The sequence below is a fragment of the Vipera ursinii genome (genome assembly GCF_947247035.1).
Source record: "Vipera ursinii genome assembly, chromosome: Z".
Taxonomy (NCBI): domain Eukaryota; kingdom Metazoa; phylum Chordata; class Lepidosauria; order Squamata; family Viperidae; genus Vipera; species Vipera ursinii.
This window is the reverse complement of record NC_139517.1, coordinates 2,880,919-2,895,642: the sequence shown is the minus strand read 5'-3', so window position 1 is coordinate 2,895,642 and position 14,724 is coordinate 2,880,919. Positions and strand designations below refer to the sequence as shown.

The 14,724-nt window shown below is 47.9% G+C and overlaps 1 protein-coding gene across 1 annotated transcript; it reads left to right on the top strand.

The window, feature by feature from the left end:
* Positions 1–220: 220 nt before the first annotated feature.
* On the top strand, positions 221–14,550 carry GMPR2 (guanosine monophosphate reductase 2). The gene is made up of 11 exons (XM_083377754.1): positions 221–391; positions 1,078–1,184; positions 2,523–2,618; positions 6,410–6,529; positions 7,551–7,634; positions 8,105–8,272; positions 9,628–9,709; positions 9,850–9,956; positions 10,586–10,628; positions 11,653–11,812; positions 13,067–14,550. The coding sequence occupies exons 3-11, from the start codon at positions 2,532–2,534 to the stop codon at positions 13,260–13,262; spliced, it is 1,047 nt and encodes a 348-aa protein (XP_083233880.1). The 5' UTR covers positions 221–391; positions 1,078–1,184; positions 2,523–2,531; the 3' UTR covers positions 13,263–14,550.
* The last annotated feature ends 174 nt before the right edge of the window (positions 14,551–14,724 follow it).

The window sequence follows — 14,724 nt, the reverse complement described above, 5'->3', positions numbered from 1 at the left end:
AAAGAAAACTAACATGGCCGCTCGGAGAGAGACAGTTATGACGCTTTGACCTCTGGGAGTTGTAGTTTTTCTTTTCTAGCAGGCCGATCCGCCTTTTCGTCTGCGCGTGACGTCATCCCGATTGAGCGCGCTCCCTTATGGGAGCTGTAGTTATAATTCTCGTGGGCTTAATGTAGACGGTTGGAAAGATAACTACGTTTCCCACAAGGCACTGTTCCGCTGTTTAAAAAAAAACAAAAACGAACGGCAGCCACCCGCGAGGGGTTTAGCGGAGCCCTTGGAGGCCGAGAGGTGGTCGCGGTCGCCTATTTCGACCACCTCCCCACCCCGGGTCGGTGAGCGCCAAAGACCGGAAGCTGGCGGAAAGCGAAAACGGGGAACCGGAAGTGGGGTTCGTGCGCTCCCCTATATGCTCCCCACCCTAAAACTGGACAATTGGGATGTGATGCAAGTTTTGAAATCCAAACTGGGCATCCTGGATTGGGGGTGCAAGGGTTTCCTTAATCTTGCAACTTGAAGATGGGTGGACTTCAATTCCCAGAATTCCCCAGCCAGCATTACTGGCTGGGGAATTCTGGGAGTTGAAGTCCAACTCTTGTTTCAAACGACCAAGGTTGGGTCAGGCCGGCTGGCTGGCTGGTTTAGGCTAATCTGTCATTCTCCAATCTCACGCTCTCCAGGTGGGCTAGGACTACGACTCCCATAGGCCACGCTGGCTGGGGTGCATGGTAGTCCCGCCAGATTGGGGAGGTAAAGTGCAAAGCCAAGGGCTTGCCTAGATGGAAGAGACAGACGTTCGAGAGTCTTAACTGGTCCAAGCCCACTTAAAAGCTTTTCCGATTTGGGATGAAGCGATTGCGCCCCAGGGTGGAACTCTTAACATGGGCAGAGGAAGTCTTAGCATGATGGGCAGAGGACGTTTAAAAGAGCCCTAACTTGTAACTCTGTGCATTGAGGTAATGGCGGTTTGGAGAGATTGGAGATTAGGAGGAGGGCTGATAAGGGATTTACGAGAGGGAGAGAGTCACCTGTGCTAAAGCTGGACTTTTGAAATTCAATTTGTGTGTGTGTGTTTAGAATGACGGGAACGCTCTCAGGGAAGTCGAAGCTGATGGTGACACAGAGATCGTAAATCTTCATTGGCAGCAACCTTTGGCTCCCGAAAGCAACACAATTCACCCACAGTAAGAGAAATGAAAGGGTCACAAAGTTGACAGTGGAAGCTGAAAATTATCGTTAATTACCTTGGGCAATAAAGTCTTGCAACCCTATGGAAAATATCTATGGGGATTCTCGGCCATCCGGGGACATAGTTGTCCCAAAAGTGTGAAGGGATTTTAGTATGGTTACGATTTTATGATGCTTAAGCTTGACATTAGCAGTGATATTTTGTAATCCTTTTATATATACCTTTGTTCAAGGGCGAGCAGCTTTGCAAAGCACCTTATGTTGGGAAATTATTTACATAAAAGCAATATACAGGAGATGGCTTACATGAAAAGAGCACGGTAAGGGGAGGGGAAAAAGTGATTACGGATGGAGCCTGGATTGCTGTGTATGAGTCATCATCTTGGAATTATTTTTCTGTACCCTTTTCGTTCCTGATACAAGGACCTGATCTTTTTGTTCTGGAAAGGTGTAAAAGGTGGAAGACATCTTTCCTGATTGTTGCCTTCATTCCTCTACCAGCCACGAAGAGGCATAAGGTCACCCCTCTCTATTTTGATCAAAATAAAGCTGTAATTCTTTGCTGAAACCTCGGCTCAGGAGTTCCTTTTGGCTCTTTTAAATTCCTGAGTAAGGTTGGGACAATTGTGAGGCTAAGTGGAAAGCCTTACAACCGGGGTTTTGTTTTTTTTTGAAGACATTTCACATTTCATCCACACCATTTGGACTATTCAGGTATCCCTGAGGGCCCAAATAAACCTCCAAGTGGCTTTAAGAGCTCTCACAGAGAGTACTAATAACCAGATGACTGCAAAGAAATATAAATCCTTCTGTCCTCCGCCCTTCAGTCAGAACTGAAGAAGCTTCTTGGATGAGAAGCGAAACATATTTCAGGAAAAGCAAAAGTCCAGTTGACTTTTGGAAAAACACACACCACGTGTCTGAGTAGCGGCTCACAGTCTGCAACAATGGATTAGCGTATAAATTGAATAACTAAGCAATCTGTATTCAATATGGCAGCTCTGAGCGCAAGACAGGAAAATGGATTGAAGAGAAGCACAGCTTGTTGCATATGGGTAACAAAAACACGGCACAGCGTTTGCGTGCGTGAATGGATGTTTATTTGGAAGAGAGAAAAAAATATCAATGAGCGTTCTAAGAAAGCTTGTTTGTAAAATGTCTGCACTCTTAAGAAAATAAATATTTAGCCTGCAAGTCCTATTGAAAATCGTTTGCACTAGAGATCGTTTAACTTTAAGGTTTAGAGAAGAAAAAGGTTGGGATTTTGTCCCTGATGTTCCAGATTTCCGGGGCTTTTGCTTTTGATGATGATGATTATTATTTTTAATTTACAGGAATCCAAAATGCCCCACATAGATAATGACATTAAGCTGGATTTCAAGGACGTCCTTTTGAGACCAAAACGGAGTACGCTCAAATCCCGGAGTGAGGTAGAGGGACCTCGTTTATTTACAGATAAATAAATGTAAATCGTAATAAATAAATGTATCTATGGCTCTTAAATCAGAGAAAGGCATGTTTACATAGCGCGTGCCTCTTCCCAGAGGGGACTTGAGAATAAGGGTTTGCGAGGATGAAAGGTGAGTGTGCTAGCAAGGTAGAAAGGCAGAAGGAATGTGTGCGTTAAATGAGGCAACCTTGAAATCCTCGGTTCTCAACACAGGCGGGTCCTCGTCTTACAACACTTCATTTAGTGACCGTACGAAGCAAAAAAAGCAGAGGAGAGATTGTCAAGATTGGGGAGGGGGCTTAAAATATGCTTAAAATATCCTTCCCATTTCTTTCAAACCTTGTCATGTGCCGATAGTTCTCAATTTATATAGTGACCCCAGTTACGACGCCGTTGGAAAAAAGGGACATGACTTGTTTTTCACGCTCAACAACCGCTGCAGTCAAAATTCAAATCCTCGGGAAACTGATTCGTATTTATGACGATTGCAGCGTCCCCGGGGTCACGTGGTCCCCCTTTTGCCAACTTCTAACCAGCAAAGTCAAAGGGGGGGAAAGCTGGATTCACTTAACGACCGTGTTACCAACGTAAACAATGGCAGAGATTCACTTAACAAATGGGGCAGTCGGGCAAAACTCACTTAGCAAATGTATCACTCAGCAGTATGAAACTACCTCTGTGCTTTAACAAAAACTGCTACGGCAATGCAGCTGCTAATGTTTCTGTTGATTAAGAGGACACAGGGAGACCTTTGACTTGCGACCACAATGGAGCACAACATTTCTGTTGTCAATAATAAAGTTGGAAGGGACCTTGGAGGTCATCTAGTCCAACCCCCTGCTCAGGCAGGAAACCCTATATTATTTCAGACACATGGCTGTCCAGTCTCTTCTTAAAAACTTCCAGTGTTGGAGCATTTACCGCTTCTGGAGGCAGGTGGTTCCACTGGTTAATTGTTCTATTTTTTTATTTTTTTTTAATTTTAATTCCATTTATATCCCGCCCTTCTCCGAAGACTCAGGGTGGCTTACAAGCTTAGCAGTAGCCTTCATTCTATGTATATGCCTGCTTATTAGGGCTTTCACACACACACCCAAGCGGCATTATTACAAAGTCAGCTTAATTGCCCCCAACAATCTGGGTCCTCATTTTACCTACCTCGGAAGGATGGAAGGCTGAGTCAACCTTGAGCCTGGTGGGACTCGAACCTGCACTAATGGCAGGCAGCTGGTGTTACTTAAGGAGGCATTAGCCCACTGCTCCACCAAGGCTCTTTTAAGTTGAAGTCCACGAGTCATAAAAGAGCCAAGGTTGCCTACCCCTTGTCTAGAGATATCCCATGGACATGTGTGTGTTGGTGTGTGTCTGTTGGCCACGTCCACATAAGACAGGAAACTATTGTAGTTTCAAGCCACAAGAGAAAATGGCAGCAGCCCCTCCAATTTGATCTGATGGATCTTTCTGTTTTATCCTTCGTTCTAGGTTGCTTTTCTCCTTGATTAGTTTCCATTTGTTGCTTCTTGCCCTTCCTTCGGGTGCTTTGGAGAATAGCTTGACTGCCTCTTCTTTGGGGCAACCCCTGAGCTACAGGAAGACTGCTATAACGTGCCCCCTCGTCCTGCTGTTCATTAAACTACTAGACCAGAGGTAGGCAACCTTGGCTCTTTTATGACTCGTAGACTTCAACTCCCAGAATTCCTGAGCCAACATGGCTCAGCTTGGAAACCTCACCCTTTCCCCTCAGCGTGGCTGGCTCAGGAATTCTGGGAGTTGAAGTCCACGAGTCATAAAAGAGCCAAGGTTGCCTACTCCTAGACATACCCAATTCCAGCAACCGTTCTTCGTAGTTTTAGCCTCCAGTCCCCTGATCATCTTTGTTGCTCTTCTCTTTACTCTTTCCAGAGTCTCAACATCTTTTTTGCATTGTGGTGACCAAAGCTGGACGCCGTATTCCAGGTGTGGCCTTACCAAGGCCTTGTAAAGCGGTATTAACACTTCCTGTGATCTTGATTCTATCCCTCCGTTAATGCAGCCTAGCAACGTGTTGGCTTTTTTAGGCAGCTACAATGGGACATTTTGCCCCCAGCTTACGACCTTCCTTGCCTCCGTTGTTAAGAGAATCGCCGCACTTGGTCAGTTAGTCACACGATCGTTAAGTCAATCTGGATTCCCCCGTTGACTTTCCTGGTCAGAAGGTCGCCAAAGGGGACCACGTGATCCCGGGATACGGCAACCGGTCGTAAGTACGAACCGGTGGCCCAGTGTCTGAATTTGGATCACGTGACGATGGGGATGCCGGAAAGGGCATCACTGTAAAAAAAAAAAACACGGTCCCAAGTCCCTTCTTTCAGTGCCGTCGTAACTCTGAACCGTCACTAAGCAAGCTCTTGTAAGTGGACGGCTTCCTGTAGCTCTTTCTTGAGGATGGAACAGTAGGCGGGCGAAGAAGTAGAATAGAATAGAGCCAGAAGGGACCTTGGAGGTCTTCTAGTCCAGCCCCCTGCTTAAGCAGGACAACCTATACCATCTCAGACATGCGACTGTCTAGCCTCCTCTTAAAAATCTCCATTGATGGAGCGCCCACGGTTTCTGGTGCCCGGCTGTTCCACTGGCTAATCGTCCTCATTGTTAGGAAGTTTCTCCTTAATTCCAGGTTGCTTCTCTCTTTGGTCAGTTTCCAACCGTTGTTTCTTGTCCTGCCTTAAGGTCCTTTGGAAACTAGCTTGACACCTACCCCCCCGTCCCCTGGAACGTTACTATCATGTCTCCTGTAGTCCTTTTTTTTTTCCAGAATAACAAGAGTTGGAGGGGACCTTGGAGGTCTTGTAGTCCAGCCCCCTACTCAAGTAGGAGAACCTACGGTTGATTAGAATAGAAGCTTCATAATGAGGTGGAGGATATTCGTAGGCATTTAATTGTTATCTTCGAAAACCATCAAGACGTGTCCTAATTTAAGGGTGATGAAAGAGAATATTCTGGGCCGAAGAGAAAAAAGAAGGAAAGCTACTAGGTGGGATATAAGCCTTGGTGGAGCAGTGGGCTAATGCCTCCTTAAGTAACACCAGCTGCCTGCAGTTAGTGCAGGTTCGAATCCCACCAGGCTCAAGGTTGACTCAGCCTTCCATCCTTCAGAGGTAGGTAAAATGAGGACCCAGATTGTTGGGGGCAATTAAGCTGACTTTGTAATAATGCCACTTGGGGTGTGTGTGAAAGCCCTAATAAGCAGGCATATGCATAGAATGAGGGCTACTGCTAAGCTTGTAAGCCGCCCTGAGTCTTCGGAGAAGGGCGGGATATAAATGGAATTAAAATAAATAAAAAATATGGGACTATAGAAATGAATTGTTACTGATTGTTTGCAAATAATTCACTGTTTACCAAATATTGGTGGTGATATGTAGAAAAAAAACCCCAATAAAACATATTTAAAAAAGAAAGACAGACAGAAAGAAAGAAGGAAAGAAAAAGAGAGAGAGAGAGAGAAAGAAAGAGAAAGAAAGAAAGAAAGAAAAAGAAAGAAAGAAAGAAAGCCGGGCTCCACTCACTTAATCACCTCAATGGAAATTTCCGGTCTCTGAGGTGGTCATAAGTGAAGGACGACCGGTACAAAGCCCGTCGTAAGGCTGAGATATTTCTCCTCCTTACAGCCGGCATAAGGTGTGCCGGGTGATTGACAGGCTGCCCTTCCTGCTGGCTGGAGGCCGGGAGAATCCGCTTTTCAAGGGTTTGGGGGGAGTGATTCTTCTCTGCATTGGGTCCCCTTTCGTCTAGGTGGATCTCCTGAGGTCCTTCACCTTCCGTAACTCCAAGCAGACCTACCGGGGGATCCCCATCATCGCCGCCAACATGGATACGGTGGGCACCTTTGAGATGGCCAAGGTGTTGGGCAAGGTACGCGTCTGCAAAACAAAAACAAAAAAACAAAGAACGCCAATTAGGCAGCGTTTGTCAACCTTGGGTAGTTTCAGACGGGTGGACGTCCAGCTCCCAGAATCCCCCCCAGCCAGCATAGCTGGCTAGGGGATTCTGGGAGCGGAGGTCCCCCTGCCTGAAAAGTATCCAAGGTTGACAAACGCTGGCATCAGCTGTCTGAGGCATGAATTGGCTTGGACTGGTGGCTGCTGAGACGTCTGTCATTTGACCTCTTCTCCTTGATGGATCTTCTTAGAAACAAGGGAGGGAGACTCACGGATTGTCCAAGTGGGTTGTCACTAACGTCATCTGCAAGCTGCTCCTTGCTTCCTTCCTTCCTCCCTCCCTCTTTCAACTTCTTTCTCTATCTTTTCCTTCCTTCTTCCTTCCCTCTTTCAACTTTCTCTATCTTTTCCTTCTTTCCTTCCTCCCTCTTTCAACTTTATCTTTTCCTTCCTTCTTTCTTCCCTCTTTCAACTTTCTCTATCTTTTCCTTCCTTCCTTCCTCCCTCTTTCAACTTCTTTATCTTTTCCTTCCTTCCTTCTTTCTTCCCTCTTTCAACTTTCTCTATCTTTTCCTTCCTCCTTCCTTCCTTCCCTTCTCCCTCCCTCCCTCTTTCAACTTCTTTCTCTATCTTTTCCTTCCTTCCTTCTTCTCTTTCAACTTTCTCTCTTTTCCTGCCTCGCTCTTCCTCCCTTCCTCTTCCCTCCCTCTTTCACTTTCTTTCTTTCTTTCTTTCTTTCTTTCTTTCTTTCTTTCTTTCTTTCTTTCTTTCTTTCTTTCTTCTTTCTTTCTTTCCTCTCCATCACACCTTCCTCCTCCTATTTTCCCGACAACAACCGCCCTGTGAGGTGGCTTGGGCTGAGAGACAGGGACTGGTCCAATGTCACCCCGTTGGCTCTCCGTGCTAAGGCGGGACTTGAACTCAGAGCCTCCCGCTTTCTAGCCAAGTGCCTTAACTACTAGCTTTCTTCTTTCGATTTTGTCTCCTTCCCCCAGTTCTCTCTCTTCACAGCCATCCACAAACACTGCACGGTGGACGACTGGAAGGAATTTGCCGCTCAGAATCCAGATTGTCTCCAGGTAGGCGTGCGATCTTGCCCTTCGCCTTCACTTCCCCCTCTCGTCTCCACCCCACACCCTAGTCCCTAGTCCTCCATTTGCGACTGATGGGTCATTTAAATGCTACTTAGGACCCCTCCTCAGAGTTACGACTGCCGGCCCCGCCTGCGCTTGGCCACGGGGCTCAAATGTATTTGACTGATCGATTTATAACTCGTGGTCCAATCTCCAAATCCCCAGTCACACTTGTCTGACTTTTATTCATTCATTCATGAATGGCATGACAATGTTTTCTGCTCCAGCAAGAGGCTAGACTAGAAGACCTCTGAGGTTCCTTCCACCTCTGTTATTCTGTTAACGCCTTGTTGATGCCTCTGCCTGACTTTTCAACTCAGTCCACTGTACTTGAGCGAGTAGTTTTCCTAGCTTTTTTCCCCCCTTCTTCTTCTTCCTCCGTGTTTACGAATTCCCTGCTCGCTGCCCGCCCTTAGAACATGGCGGCCAGCACCGGCACTTCCGACCTGGAGCAGCTGGAGCAAGTCCTGGAGGCTGTGCCGCAGATCCGGTATATCTGTCTGGATGTGGCCAACGGTTACTCCGAACACTTCGTCCAGTTCTTGAGGGACTTGAGGAAGCGGTACCCGGATCACACCATCATGGTATGTGGACATCCCACGGTTCCGCTTGAGGCCGGCAGGGAAGATTTTAAGACTTCTTAAAAAGTATTTTTAAGTTTTCCCCTTTGCAGACTCGGCTGCGTGGTCTGTCGCTGCTTTTGGTCCTGAGTTGGCTATCGCTCTCTCTCTCTCTCTCATCTATCTATCTATCTATCTATCTATCTATCTATCTATCTATCTATCTATCTATCTATCTATCATCTCTCTCATCTATTATCTATCTCTGTCATCTCCCTATCTCTATCATCTATCTCTATCTATATCATCTCTCTCATCTCTCATCTCCCTATCTCTATCTATCCTCTCTCTCTATCATCTTTCTGTGTCTATATCTATTTTTCTTTCTATCTCCTGTCATCCATCCATCTATCTATCTATCTATCTATCTATCTATCTATCTATCTATCTATCTATCTATCTATCTATCTATCTCTATATCCATCTTTATCCTATTTTTATATCTATCTCTATCATCTCTATCATCTCTCATTATCTCTCTCTCATCTCCCTATCTCTATCCTCTCTATCCTCTTTCTCTGTGTCTATATCTTTTTTCTTTCTATCTATCCTGTCATCCATCCATCCATCCATCCATCCATCATCCATCTATCTTCTATCTATCTATCTATCTATCTATCTATCTATCTATCTATCTATCTATCTATCTACCATCTCTCTCTCCTCCCCTCTCCCTCGTCTTTATTTTTACAAATAAATCAAAGTGTCCGATATCTCCAACATGCTTTCCTTCTCTTTTTCCTAGAACAACAACCCTGTGAGGTGGGCTGTTGTGAAAGAGAGGGATTGGTCCAAAGCCACTTAGGCTTTCACACCTAAGGCATTAATAGAAGTTACAGCTTCTTGATGATTGCCCCACCCAGTCAGCTTTTGTGCCTGAGACAGGACTAGAATTCACTGCCTCCCAGTGATTAGCCCAAAATCATTCTAGCCAGTTTTTATGTGTAAGGTTGGACTAGAACTCACCGTCTCCTGGTGATTGCCCCAAAGTCACCCAGCCAGCTTTTGTGCCTGAGACAGGACTAGAATTCACCACCTCCTGCTGATTAGCCCCAAACCACCTAGCCAGCTCTTATGTGTAAGGTTGGACTAGAACTCCCCATCGCCTGGTGATTGGCCCAAAGTCAGCTTTCACGCCTAGGGTGGGATTAGAACTCTCAGTCTCCTGGTGATTGGTCCAAAGTCACCCAGTTGCCTTTCCTGGCTAAGGGGAGACTAGAACTCACCATCTCCAGGTCATTGGCCCAAAGTCACCTACCTGCTTTCATGTGGGTCTCACCCATTTCTTGCCCCCCTCTCTTTTTTTTCTCTCTCCAAAGGCCGGGAACGTCGTAACGGGCGAAATGGTGGAGGAACTCATTTTGTCAGGCGCCGACATCATCAAAGTGGGGATCGGACCAGGTAATGTTGGATCCCAGCAGAAGTCGGCCTTCTGCTTATAACTGGGCGGAAAATTTCGAGCTAGGTTGCCCCCGCTAAACAGTTGGGGGCCGTTAGATTCTTGCTAGGGATCTGCCTGGCTTAATCCTGGCTTGTTTCAGGCTCCGTTTGTACCACCCGGAAGAAGACCGGAGTGGGCTACCCTCAACTCAGCGCCGTCATGGAGTGTGCGGACGCTGCCCACGGTCTCGGGGGACACATCATCTCGGTGAGAAAGCGAAACCTTACGGTATTTGAGTTCTAGGAACAGCAATCTGTCGATCGAGGTCTCCAGTCTTGGCAACTTGAAGACCTGCGGACTTCAACTCCCAGAATTCCCCAGCCAGCCATGCCTGTTTTTCCCCTCCCCCCTTCCTATCCCTTGAAGCGGGGAGATTGGAGAGGAAGGGATTATAAGAGAGTAAGCGGGGCGACAATGAGTATGCTGGCTGGAGAATTCTGGGAGTTGAAGTCCACAGGTCTTAAAAGTTGCCAAGATTGGAGATCCGTAGTTGTTCCGGGAAGGGGAGAAGTTACCAGAGACTTTAGTAACGTTTTTATAGGATAAAAGTGTTGGATAAAGGAAAGAACATGATTTTCACAGTTTTCTTCTCTGTTGCTATACCCAACAAGCCGGTTTAAGAATCGTTGTTGATCTGGGCAAACAGTATAATTCTCAGAAGTCCAGCGCAATCATTGCTTCTCTGTTTGGCTCATATTTATACTGCCCTTGAGGACTAGAGTCTTGCTCTGCCTGTTTCTTTGCACGCCTTTGCAGGAATTGACGTCTGCTTAGGACGGAGGCCTGAAATAAAATACGGGCAGGCTGAGATTAACTTTCTGCTCTCTTTTCTGCAGGATGGAGGCTGCCATTGCCCAGGGGATGTGGCCAAAGCTTTCGGTAAAATCCCGTTTTCCATATTCGGCCGGTTCGGTTTGTTGAGGTAGTGCTGGGGCGATACAGGCAGTCCTCGACTTACGACAGCAATTGAGAATATGCTTTCTGCCGTTCAGCAGGGCAGTTAAGCACGCCCAACTTTATGACCTTTTCTGCAGTTTTTAAGTGAGTCAGGCGGTTGTTAAGGGAATCCGGAATCCCCTATTGCTTGCCAGAAGCCACGCTCGGCAAACTGGTTCATATTTAGGATGGTCGCAGCGTCCCGGGGGGGGGAAAGTGTCACGTGATCCCCTCTTGGGACCTCCTGACAAGCAAAGTGAAGTGGGGGGAGCCAGATTCACTTAACAACCATGTTACCAAATTAACTGCAGCGGTTCACTTAACAGTTGCGGCGAGAAAGGTTGTCAGACTCACCCTGTTTTCCCAAAAGTAAGGCCTTCACCAACAATAAGCCCTAGCTTGATTTTTTTGTAGGGGGTGGGGTGGGGTGGGCCTAATATAAGCCCTGCCCCCAAAATAAGCCCTAGTTTTGGGGTGAGGCGCACACTTAAAAATCAAGCTAGGGCAGGGATGGGAGTGTGGATCTGCCCTGCACCCACTTACCTGGTGGCCAGGCCTCTCCTCGCCGACCCACTTCTTCTTCTGAGGCCTCTGCTGCAGCCAGGCCTGCATTTCTCAGTCACGGGGCTTTCCGGAAGGCCTCTGCAGCCGAGAACCAAGCTATGGGTTCAATCCGTAGCTCGGTTCTGCAAGATCTCTGCAGCTGAGCACCAAGCTGTGGATCGAATCCATAGCTTGGTACTCGGCTGCTTAGGCCTTGTGGAAAGGCCTGACTGCAAGACGCAGGCCCGAATACAGTTGCAGAACTTTGGCCCCAGAAAAAGTGGACCGGTTGGGTGGAGCTGTCAGTGCTGGAGGTGAGGTAAGACCTATCCTGAAAATAAGACCTGGTGCCTCTTCTCTTCTCTTTTTTGTGCGGGAGAGCTGCTGCTGGCTCTGCCTGTATCATTTGAATTTTGCCCCACAGGTGCCGGGGCAGACTTTGTGATGGTGGGCGGCATGTTGGCTGGACACACTGAATCTGGGGGAGACCTGATTGAAAAGGAAGGCAAGAAATACAAGCTTTTTTACGGCATGAGCTCCGAGGTGTCTATGAAGAAATACGCCGGAGGAGTAGCGGACTATCGGTACGGAAGCCGGAAGCGGTTAACGTTAATGGTTACGCTTTTTAAGACTTGCGGACTTCAACTCCCAGCATTCCCCAACCGGCATCACAGAGCCATAGGGCTGGAAGGGACCTTGGAGGTCTGCCATAGGAGGACTTCCCTGTAGCACCCCTCCCTCGACGATAGCAGGAAACGGTCCACGGGATCGTTGTGCCATTGGATTCCCATCCCTTCCGCCCCCATGGTGGATTTTCCCCTGGGAAGGATCCCTGCTTCTCCCCATCTACTACAGGAGGAGTAGGACAGTAGGATCCACTCCCAGGTGACGAAGAGATGGGTTTTCCAGGCAGTTCCCCTCTGCTTCATTTGGATTTTGGCACAGATCGGGGGAGCTTAGACTAGATCGGGGGTCTGCAAACTCGGCCCCTTTAAGACTTCAACTCCCGGCATTCCCCAGCCAGCATCATAGAGTCATAGGGCTGGAAGGGACCTTGGAGGTCTGCCAGTGGAAGACTTCTCCTTTTAAGGTTTGCAAAAAACAACACGAAAAACCTAAAATTCATAAAAAAATCATTCCACAGTACAACCTGAATATGTATGTGTGTGTGTGTGTGTGTGTGTGTGTGTGTGTGTGTGTGTATATATATATATATATATATATATATATATATATATATATATATATTCACACACACATATACACATGCATATATGTATGTGTACATATGTATGTATATATATGTGTGTGTAACGTATGTGTATGTGTATATATGTATGTATATACACAGACACAGCTAGCTGATCATAGAGTCTTAGGGCTAGAAGGGACCATGGAGGTTGGCCAGTGGAGGACCATCCTACAATGCCCCTTTTCCTTTCCAACTTTGCCAAAAAACCACAACTAAATCAATCTAAAACTGGCGGGAAATCATTCCAGACGCCCCCGAGAAAGCAAAGCTTAAAGAGAAAAGAAATAAAAGAGTTCATAGAAAATATAAATGGGAAGGAGAAAGGGAGGGTTAACTTTCACCCAGGATCCCATTGGTAGCCTAGACTTAAAGAGAGTTGTGGACTTCAGCTCCCAGAATTCCCCAGCCAGCCATGCTGGCTGGGGAATTCTGGGGGCTGAAGTCCACAAGTTTTCCAGTGGCCAAATTTGCAGACCCCTGCCCTCACAGAGCGAGCCAATCATAGAGCCACAGGGCTGGAAGGGACCCCGGAGGTCCGCCGGGGGAAGGCCTTCCTTGCAATGCCCCCTCTCTCTTCCCCCCGCAGGGCCTCGGAGGGCAAAGTGGTGGAGGTGCCCTTCAAGGGGGACGTGGAGCACACCGTGAGGGACATCCTGGGCGGGATCCGCTCCACCTGCACCTACGTGGGCGCCGCCAAGCTGAAGGAGCTCAGCCGACGGACCACCTTCATCCGGGTCACCCAGCAAGTGAACCCCATCTTTGGCGGGGAGGATCAGCCTTGAGGGGACCCTGCTCCCTCCCCATCCGGGCTGCTGGGGAAAGAAATCAAAGCTCTCGGCTAACCCCCAAACGCTAAGCCAGGCAGGATAGCTCTTTCCTTTAGAAACACACGGATTCCTGCGTGGTGGTGAAGCCAGGGCTGCTGCTGCTGCTGCTTCTGGTTCCGAGGGGAGCGACCAACCTCAGTTTCTCACCCTTTTCCATTCCGTGGAAGACACTCCCTGCCAGCAGCACTGGTGACATTCCCTAGTTGGGTCATGAAACGCCAGCAAGAAAGCCACCAAGCTCAGAGAACACCAAGGACTCCACAGTCCTCCTCCTCCTCCTCTTCCTCTCCACATACCACACTCCCTTCTGGCACCAATGATATTATCTAATTGGGTCTGCCAGAAAACAACCAAGCTCAGAGAACACCAAGGACCCCCCAGTCCTCCTCCTCAAACCTCCCCCCTTTTTAGCTCTGATGGCATTACCTACTTGGGTCGTGAAAGGTCTTTAAGAAAACTACCAAGCTCAGAAAGCACCAAAGATCCCACAGTCCTCCTCCTCTTCCTCCTCCTCCATGCAAAACCAGCTCCCCTCCTACACTGATAATGTTTCCTAGTTGGGTCATGAAACGTCTGCAAGAAAGCAACCCAGCTCAGAGAGCACCGAGGATCCCACATTCCTCCTCCTGTCTTTCCGTCTTACTCTTCCTCCTCCCACGCTCCCTTCTAGCACTGATGATGTTCCCTAGTTGGGCCATGGAATGCCTGCAAGAAAGCCACCCAGCTCAGAGGTCACCAAGGACCCCACAGTTCTCCTCTTCCTCCTACCGTCTTCCCTGACTCCTCTTCCTCTTCTCCGCAAACCCCCCCTCCCTTCTAGCACTGATATGTTACCTGCTTAGGTCAGAACGCCTGCAAGAAAGCCACCAAGCTCAGAGAACTCCAAGGACCCCACAGTCCTCCTCTTGTCTTTCCCTCCTCCCACACTCCCTTCTAGCACTGATAATATTCCCTAGTTGGGCCAGGAAACCTCTGCAAGAAAGCAACCCAGCTCAGAGAGCACCAAGAATCCCACACTCCTCCTCCTGTCTTTTCCTCCTACCACACTCCCTTCTAGCGCTGATGATGTTCCCTAGTTGGGTCCTGAAATGTCAGCAAGAAAACCCCCAAGCTTAAAGACCACCAAGGACCCATCAGTCCTCCCCTCACCCTTCTAGTCCTGATGATGTTCCCTCGTTGGGTCATGAAACATCTGCAAGAAAGCAACCCAGCTCAGAAAGCACCAAGGACCCCACAGTTCTCCTCCTCCTCCTCTGCAAACCCTACTGCCTTTGTAGCACTGATGATGTTCCCTAGTTGGGTCGTGAAACGTCTGCAAGGAAACTGCCAAGCTCAGAGAGCACCAAGAACCCCACAGTCGTCGTCCTCCTCCTCCTCCTCCTGTCTCCACAATCCCCCTTCCCTTCTAGCACTGATG